The 9,796-nt window shown below is 44.6% G+C and overlaps 1 protein-coding gene across 1 annotated transcript; it reads left to right on the top strand.

Moving 5' to 3' along the window:
* Nucleotides 1–3,074: 3,074 nt before the first annotated feature.
* fz (frizzled class receptor) lies at nucleotides 3,075–8,724 on the top strand. The gene has a single exon (XM_075876728.1). It carries the CDS (start codon nucleotides 3,333–3,335, stop codon nucleotides 5,022–5,024), a length of 1,692 nt encoding a protein of 563 aa, XP_075732843.1. The 5' UTR covers nucleotides 3,075–3,332; the 3' UTR covers nucleotides 5,025–8,724.
* The last annotated feature ends 1,072 nt before the right edge of the window (nucleotides 8,725–9,796 follow it).

Genomic DNA, 9,796 nt, shown 5'->3' with positions numbered 1-9,796 from the left:
TTGATTCAGCAATGTCTGCAGGGCTGTCATCCTTGCGAGCTCCAGCGCTTCATGTCAGCTAACCCGCTTCTGGTGTTGTTTACTAATATCCATATTGCTGTTGGCATCGTTACGCAACTGCACTGGTTGTATACATCATTTGCGGCTGTTTAGCGTGTGTCTGTGCGTTCATTTGTACGCATCTTTAGCGTCACTGCGTAATGTTTCGCTCATTAAAAAAATGACAAAATAGAAACCTGCGAACCACATGCTTCGTATAACATCGATTTACGAGGTACGTGGGTCTGCCAAATTTTTTGAGTAAAATGTTGTTGTGTTACGACAATCAAAATTTTAAGGAGACTGGTGCAAAGGTAATCAAATACATTTCTGTAAATGCTCAGTCACTTTTCTGGGATTTTTTTATCACTGTAATAAATAACATTTAAACTGAAGTTATTGCAATTGGTTACTTATTTTTTTGACGTGTACAAGTCTTATTTTAAAATCGTTAGTTTCAAGTAAGGTGTAAATTACTGTTAAATAAAAAATATTCAGTGTAGCCTGCTCCGATGCTTTTTAAAAAAATGAAATAGCCTTCGCTGGATAGCTTTGCTCTGCTTATGCGATCCATTCAAATCAAGATTGCAGTTTCTCGCCCGAGGCATACTCCTTCCGTATAGGCTGTGAAATTATCACTAGTTTTGGTTTACAGTAAGATCATTGAACAATTTTAAGGCTAGTGTGGTCACCCCACCCTTTCTACTAGCCTACCTCGGCATATACAGAGCAAACTTGTTGCCAGTTTTTTTTTTTTTTCTCTCATTCATAGTAGGGGAACCCTGCAGACTAACCAACCAATGGACAATAATTAAGTTAAACAAATACTGAGCTGACGCACTTGAAACTAATTTCCAAAAGATAATCATTAGGGCGCCTGTGTCCTTCTACAATATATTTATTTCCTCGATTCCCGCCATTGCTGCCAAGCGTATAAATTGCGTTCAAATGGAACTTTTGACATTTCCTTGAACGCCGACTTGAGTGTCCGGACTGCATACCGCTCGGTATCAAAACAGTATCAGTTCAAAGCACATTTATTTCACTGTAGTGGGGTATCAAAATAAGCATCAGAGTGCCACGTCTGGACTCCAACATCATTAGTCCGCTTTATGATGTTTGGGAGAGCCAGCAATATCATTATTGAGCGCTGGGCTAGTCGGGGCGGCATGATACGATGTTTCCCAGCCTTATAGGACCAAAGACGACGTAAGAAGGATAGACGTGCAACGCTGTTCCCAACAGGAGTCCTTGCCCGGCCGTGGTGTAGTTTCCAGTTCTGCACAAGTGTTCTACCAAGCGTCTAGTTCGTTCATGGTCGACCGCCTTCGCTAGTAGCTTATCAAGATTGTCCGTAATCTTATCTTATGAACGTTTCCATCGTAATTGCTTTTTATGCCGACAGCATGGCCCTCGTGTGCCGTCCGTCCAGTGAGAACACCGCTGATCATAACAGGCACATCAATACTATATGAACAGGAATGGTGACACACGCCAGCCATATGCCGTGAAGGTGTGTCACCAGTCAGAGCAAACACTGATTTTTGTGGCTTTTTTTTTCTCTATTCGTACTCATCTGCATATTCATGTTTTTTTTTTTTTGCAATCTTCCAAAACTGGATCGAGTGACAGCTGCGTTCTCTGCGACCGTTGCGAAATCTGTCATTTTTGTTTCTGTAATACTTCCCGCTCCACTCACTTAATTATGCGTTTGCAGCGTAAGAAAATTTGCCATTGTTGCGCTGTATCGCCGATGTTTGCGTAATCACAGGTCGACGACGTAGCCAAAGGAAGGGGGGGGGGAAGTGGGATTGGTTAATTATTTTCCGAAAATTTTCAATTTTGCTTTTCTGTATATATGCACGCACACATAAAACATACGCACGAGTATGACTAAGGAAAGTCAACCCCCCCCCCCCTCCCCGTCTCCCGAAAAAGAAAAAAAAATCCTGTTACGCCGCTGTCACAGGCCACAGGTACGTACCAGGATTACAACCTGTTTGTATTATATGTGATCATCCAGCTGACAGTACACAGTTTCTTCGTTACAGGTGCGTAGCCAGAAATAATTTTTAAGATGGGAGAGCGGTTCAACCACCCTTTAAGTATGTTCGTGCGTGTGTATGTGTTCGCGCGTGTGTGGTGTTCGTTTGTGTGTGCGCTTCCATTTAAGAAATATGACATTTTCGGAGGCCCCCCTCTCCTCCTACGCCGGTGCTTCGCTATAGCAGGCGTGTCCAGAAGTGGGCTCGGCTGTTCTGTACAAAACAGGGAGGGCGGGGGGCAAATAATTTCTGAGACCATCTAGGCAATTTCGTCGAAACAAACACCGCCTATGATATGCGCTTGTAGGCCACTGACAAAAACGAGGGGCAGGTTAAGCTAAGTGCCATGGATGAGAAGGGTGAACTCGAGAGGGAGGGACAGCGGCAGAAGAGGGGAGCGGTTGGCAGCCAAAATAGCCGGCCATGCAGGCCCTGGTGAACATGCAAAGGCTAGAGCACCGTGGATGTGAAAACTTTCGGAGGATTCTCCATTGTGCCCTGAGAGTGAACGGAGGAGGCAGTTGAAGTCTGGTCCCTTTCGACTAACAAGGTCTATCTGTCACATGTGCATTCGAAAGCCGTACAACCAGTTCGTACACAAAGCCCTTCACCGATGTGGAAATGGTGGATGCGACCCCAGCGAGGCAAGGAGCACCTGTGTATACGCGGTGAGCTCACTGAGCCGTTGGAACCGAGTACCTGATATGACACGCGTTGTAAGCGTGGATCATTCAGGTCTGCGCAGAGCGTTTGCTTCAGAGGGCATACGGGAAAGCGCAGAGACCTTGCGGGAACAAAGACGAGAGGGCCGACGGGCAGCTGCACCCAGGGAGAGAGAAACCGGCGGCAGCCGCTCCGTTCGAGAAAGGCACCAGCGCTTCCTGCACGCCACGTCCGTCTCTCACTTCCTCACTCCGAGACTCGTTCAGAGAGGAGGAGCTCCGGGGAGGCGCACATTGGTCAGATTGGAGTCTTTTGGCGCGCCGGCAGCCAATGGAGCGGACCGCTGGTTCGGCGGGTTTTGGGCGAGGAGACAGAGCAACTTTGGCCCCGCCGAAATATTTCCAAAGCAAGCGAGACGCGCGGCCATGTTTCAGTTTCGGTAGCGTGTGTCGTTAGCCCGGAACGGAAACACTACCGATGGGCCTGCATCAATCCGTCGCCATGTAGTGTTCTTGACGGCTGTGCCTTCGGAGTTCTCCCGGTCGTGCACTCAGCGGCTGCCATCGTCTGGGAAACGCGGCTGTGATGCGGCCCCGAAACGTCTCACTAGGCCTAGTAGCGCTGGCAGCGCTGCTGGCACCCGGCTTGGGCCAGGTGGTGAGCTCGCGCGTGACCGAGTACCGCTCTATACCTCATCATGGACGCTGTGAGCCGATCACCATACCACTGTGCAAAGACATTCCGTACAACGAGACCATCATGCCAAACTTGCTAAATCACCAGAAGCAAGAAGATGCCGGCATGGAAGTGCACCAGTTCTTTCCATTGGTCAAGGTCAAGTGTTCGCCGGACTTGCAGTTTTTTCTCTGCTCCATGTACGCGCCAGTGTGCACGATCTTGGAATATCCCATCCCGCCGTGTCGTTCGCTGTGCATGTCAGCGCGCGAAGGCTGCGAACACTTGATGAACAAGTTTGGCTTCAAGTGGCCGGAGTCCCTTGAGTGTGACAAGTTCCCAGAAGTTGGCACATCGGAAAAGCTTTGCGTTGGCGAAAATGTGACTGAGCACCGAATGAATCACTCCCCAACTTCACCTAATTCGACTGGACTACTTGTGAATCACGGCTTTCTCTGCCCACGCGAGTTTCGTGTGCCCCTTGGTTTGGACTACGTGTTCCGTATCCGTGGTAAGGAAGAAAAGAACTGTGGGATGCCATGCCACCACATGTTCTTCAGAGGCGAAAACCTCAAGTTTTCGCGCTACTGGATAGGTGCCTGGTCAATACAGTGCATGGTGTCCACTCTGTTTACTGTATTAACATTCCTAATTGACATGCAGCGGTTCCGCTACCCAGAGCGACCCATCATTTTCCTATCGTTTTGTAATTTGATGGTGTCGTCTACCTATTTCGCGGGCTTCGTGCTGGGTGACCAAGTGGCCTGTAACGAGCCTTTCGAAGTGCCAGGTGGACACAGTAACATTGAAATGGTTCGCACAATCACACAAAACAACAAGAAGGAAGCCTGCACTGTGATGTTTATGGTGCTTTACTTCTTCAGCATGGCTGGTTCAATCTGGTGGGTTGTCCTGACTCTCACCTGGTTCTTGGCAGCGGGGCTCAAGTGGGGTCATGAGGCGATTGAGAGCAACTCGCAGTATTTTCATCTCGCTGCTTGGACTATACCGGCTGTGAAAACTATAACGATCCTAGCCATGGGAAAAGTTGAAGGTGACGTGCTCAGTGGAGTCTGCTATGTCGGTCTTTGGAACATGGATGCGCTACGTGGCTTCGTTCTTGCACCACTGTTTGTTTATCTTGCGCTGGGCAAGGTATTTCTAATGGCTGGCTTCATATCCCTCTGCCATATCCGCACTGTGATGAAACACGACGGCACCAAGACAGACAAGCTAGAGAAGTTGATGGTCCGCATCGGCATCTTTTCGTTCTTATACACTTTGCCAGCACTGACAGTGCTGTGCTGCTACTTTTACGAACAAGCTCACTTTGATGACTGGATGCTCGCCTGGCACTGGCAAGTGAATGCTGAACAACGATGGAGCATACCGTGCCCAGAACCATCATGCAACCGCCGCGATCGCACGCTGCGCCGGCCAGAGTTCTACGTCTTCATGATCAAGTACCTGGGCATTCTCATCGTGGGCATCACATCTGGTGTCTGGATATGGTCAGGAAAGACATTCGCATCGTGGCGAAACTTTTACGCCCGCTTGCAAAACTTGACGCCAGCTAGGCGCAGGGCAGAGGCGTACGTTTGACCAGCTGTCTCTGCTGCCATCTACTCAGGAATTGCGCGTGTGAGCGCATTAACGGTAGGCCTGATTTATTTCGCCGCGCCAACGAAAGCGGCTGATGCAGACGACATTGTCACTTTTTACAAGTGATGCTGTCGTTTTTGCGAAAGTGGTGAAGGTGGTACCGGTCGTACAGGGTGTACTGTCCGCCTGGCGGATGCACCCTGTGTACTCATTGTGGCTGATCTCGCCTGCACGAATTGTGAGCACTCGTGCCGGCGATATCAGTCAGGTTCATTGATGCGGCTGCCATAAATGCATAATTGCACTCGCCATGACCGTCATCAGTAACTTCCCGTGGACTTGTGGTAAACTTGATTTTTCTCATGTGCCACTTAGACTCAGCCAAGAGTAACCAAACAGCGATGCCTTGTAAGCATCTGATTATCTTTATATATCAGCACATTCCTGTATAATACAGAAACATCTTGTCAGCAGCATTACATTTAGCATAAATTGGGCAGTCTCTCACAGTAACAATTATAAGCAAGGCACTTGCTAGGAAGGAGACTGAAGTGCTATATTTAGAAGCATCATAAAATTCTGGAACACATCTTTTATGTTTTTGAAAGTGGGAATGTGCTTAAGATGTTATAAAAAATGTCATTAGCTCATTGCAATTTATACACATAACTTTTATTGAGCTGCTATGCTTTATGGCAGCTAAGTGACACTGTTGTCATTAATGCAGCCACTAGTACTCTGCAATGTTTAGGTGTTCAAAAATGCCTAAAATCGTTTTGCATGCACAAGCTATTGTACATGAAGCGTCAAGCATGATAAACAAATGGGATGACATGGGACGCAAAGAGCACAGCTCGGTCACGCACATTATTTTGCTTTTTTGGTGCCTGTGTGCTCATGCAAGTGATGGCAGTACACTAAATGCCAACAACCTGAATCGAAGGCGCACATTATTTCCTTGCATTTTTTAAAACGTGTGTTTGTGAACCTTGGGCAGTTTTTAATGCACCATTTGTAAGCAGCACAACCCTTTATTTTTTCACACTGCCAAAATATTTTGTGGTGCCGGCACTGGGAAAGCAATTTTTTATGCCTTCTCCTGGCCAAGCAAAGCATACTCATGCAAAGAAACGTCCTCACTGGAGCACTGCATGTACTTGGGCAAGACCAATTTTCACTCACCTAACCAAAAATCTGGAGACAAGTGTTGTGCACTTCACAGTTTGTTACTTATGGTATGCTCAAGCAGTTTACTGTCTGCACAATGCCATATATTTAGTAGGTAGTTTATTGCCACTATTGATGAAAATACTGATTGCACATCAAAATATTGTTTTGGGGTAGCTGATAGGTGTGACAGGTTCAGCCGTCTATGTAGCTGGCATTTTTTTTTTCATGAATGTCAGCGATGGACCTGTCAAATACTAAGGCGCCAAAGTGAACTTCCATTAAGTCAACCTCACTTTTGCAACATTACCAATTGTTTTACCTATTAAATGTGTTCAGTGCATGTTTTTGTTCACTTTGGTTCCTTGTGGTATTTTTTACCATCAAGTTTTTCTTCACTTTTTTTCACCTAGCATGCTTCATGCTCTAAACTGAAGTATGCAATTAGTGTCACATTTGATCATTACTTCTTAGATTGTGTTTCCACCTTTTGTGGCAGAACATGTCGTGCTTGAATTTACCCATTTAATTGGAGATAACTGTGTGACCACAGCTTGTAAATAAGACAGATATTAGGTTTTGTCACAGTTTGCTGGCAGATTTCACATGTCTTGAATATATTTAGCAGATGCTAGCATGTATATTTTGATAAATGACAAATGCGTTAAACTTTTACAATATTTTGTGTGTGTATTACTTGAAGAGATCATGGTTTCAGAGTTATGTGTGTGCTTTTTTTACAACATGGTCGGAACAGGTAATGGGGGTACCAGAAGTGTCCGTTTTCTTTAGAGAGCTAAGCTTTTAAACGTGCATTTTTTATCAATCAATGCTTGCATTAGTCATCTTATAAAACTTGTAGAACAATTTTGGCTGGCAGCTGTAGTGCATTTTGGATTCTCTTCAGGAACATGGCACCCTGTGATTAATTATTGAAATGTGCTCTTGTGCACTCTTATCTTTGTCATCTCACCTAATGTGTGACCTCGTGGCAGGGGCACAGGCAGAATTTTTTCTCAAGAGAGGGCACCTCCTTGACCTGGAGTCCGGCCAGGGCAGGAAGGTGAAGTGGAGTGTCATATTGCGTTTGTATGCTGTGGGGAGAAAAAAAAAATTCTGGGGAGGGTGGGACGCCCTTGCGACGCCACTGTTGCAGGGTGTTCTTTTGATGAGGTTCTAAGCTTGTATGTCATATTTAATGTTATTGATATATTTGAGCAAGTTAATTTTTAATGCACCATTCCTGTAGTTAAATAAAAAATGCCACATTGTTTAAAAATAAGGATGTTTGTAATTTTAGTTGCTTCATTATGCAGAAAGGGAACAAAAACATCTAGACAGTTAACTCTTTCCCTGCTCTGAGAAAAATCCCGGCTGCGGCGGCTGCATTTCCGATGGAGGCGGAAATGTTCTATGCCCGTGTGCTCAGATTTGGGTGAACGTTAAAGAACCCCAGGTGGTCGAAATTTCCAGAGCCCTCCACTACGGCGTCTCTCATAATCATATGGTGATTTTGAGACGTTAAACCCCACATATCAATCAATCAATCATCTGCTCTGAGAAAAGAAGAAAACAGTACCATTTTACGGGATTCTTTTTTTTCACCGAATTTTCGGAATGTCCTTTCTTTCTGAGTAAAACAGCACTGTTGTATCAGTTCAATGGGTTTATTTTATTGCATTTATTGCATAAAAAAAGCTAGCTGAAAGGTGGTTTCACTGCATGGCAGTATAATTAAAGCCAAGGTGCAAATGACATAGCATGCAAAAGTGTGGTCATCTAGCATCAAAAAAGACAACAATGATAACTATAGTTATCAGTGGTTTTGGCAAGTGTAGTCGTCATCAGTTGTTTTGGTACAAAATCTCATGACTATACTTGTCAATGGGAGGAAAAGAGTTAACATGCATCTCATACTGGCTACATGATGTTTTGGGGTTTCTGGTCTGCATTCTAATATCTGCACTGTGCAGATGCCATTTTATGTTTGATGCAACTACTGTTTGCAAGTGCCAGGATAAAATGCTTGCTTTGCTCACTGCTGTAGCAAAGGTGTTCATTCACTGTACATAGCGCCAACTTGAGCAGTTCCTTATAATGTACATTTTCATGGTTTTATTTTTGCTTTTATGAAAAAGATGGTTGCAGTGCTTGCTGCTAAAAGCTGCTAGCACAATTACATGTCATAATGTCTTCATCCTACCTGATTGTATGATGGCTCATGCGGTGTTCTTTTTAAATAGAACCTCCTTTTTTTGTTACATTGCAGTTATCTATCCTTCCCCTTTCTTGTACATAAAGTGCCTTTTACTTTGATTGCTTTTAATGAGGTCTTTATTCACTGCCCTCGCCATATCGTTGAGTTAATCTGGTGTTAATAATAGCCTTGCTTTGAATAAAACATACGCTCAAATAAGAATTTCATTCCCATTGCAAGTAGATCATGTTTGCCTTTCGTAATTTGCTAGTGTGGCACGCCCCGTGTGTTGTCTCTAGGATTGGTTACTGATGAAATAAAGCCGACTGAATGGAATTGTGGTACAGCTATCGATTATCAGACTGTGTGTCAGTAATGTTAAAAGGAGAACACCAAAGATCAGCCTCCTGTTTTATGGATTTGCTGGCTTTTGGTTTCAATCTTCCTACCTTACTTACGGAGACTACTGCTAGGTGCGTCTCTGCTGTCCTATCACTCACACAAAACATTCTGCTAGACAGGTGGGATGCAAAGCAATTAATACACCATATAGATAATAGAGATTTCACATTTATCATCTTCTGCAGCCTGAAAACAATTTTTTAATGGGCCTAGAATGAAACTACATTATTTTGTTATAAACAACACTGGACATAAATTGAACTGCCAGATTTGTGCGTCATTGTTTTCAGTGAGCGTCCATAGATGACTGCCAAAACAAGTAAAACTACTTCTGTAAAAATGGAAGACATGCTGAAAAACATATGGCTCTGATATATACTTGATGCAACTTGGGGGGGGGGGGGGGGGAGCAATGTTTTGCATGGGCTCTCCAAGAATTGGTAGGGTTTTTCAATCATTGTGCTTAATTGCACAACACTTGACATATTGTCTATTGTGTTGTTGAAGCATTACTATAATCTACTTCCTCATTAAAAGCCCCGCTGCGGTGGTCTAATGGCTAAGGTACTTGGCTGCTGACCCGCAGGTCGCGGGTTCGATTCCCGGCTGCGGCGGCTGCATTTCCGATGGAGGCGGAAATGTTGTAGGCCCGTGTACTCAGATTTGGGTGCACATTAAAGAACCCCGGTGGTCAAAATTTCCGGAGCCCTCCACTACGGCATCTCTCATAATCAAATGGTGGTTTTGGGACGTTAAACGACACAAATCCATTCCTTATTAAAAGCAATTTTTTTTTCAGTTATGCTCATGGAAAAATCTCTGAAGTATATGAAATTTCTATCTGATTTACAAGGTAGTCATTATTGCTTGTGTAGCGGACACCCTACAGACATTCATTGGTATAGAACAGTGTGGAAGAATGAACATATTGACTATAAGAATGGGAGGACATTAATTGATATAAAACAGTGTGGAAGAATGAACATATTGACTATAAGAATGGGAG

Source organism: Rhipicephalus microplus, chromosome X (genome assembly GCF_043290135.1).
Source record: "Rhipicephalus microplus isolate Deutch F79 chromosome X, USDA_Rmic, whole genome shotgun sequence".
NCBI lineage: Eukaryota > Metazoa > Arthropoda > Arachnida > Ixodida > Ixodidae > Rhipicephalus > Rhipicephalus microplus.
This window is presented reverse-complemented; position numbering and strand designations above follow the sequence as displayed.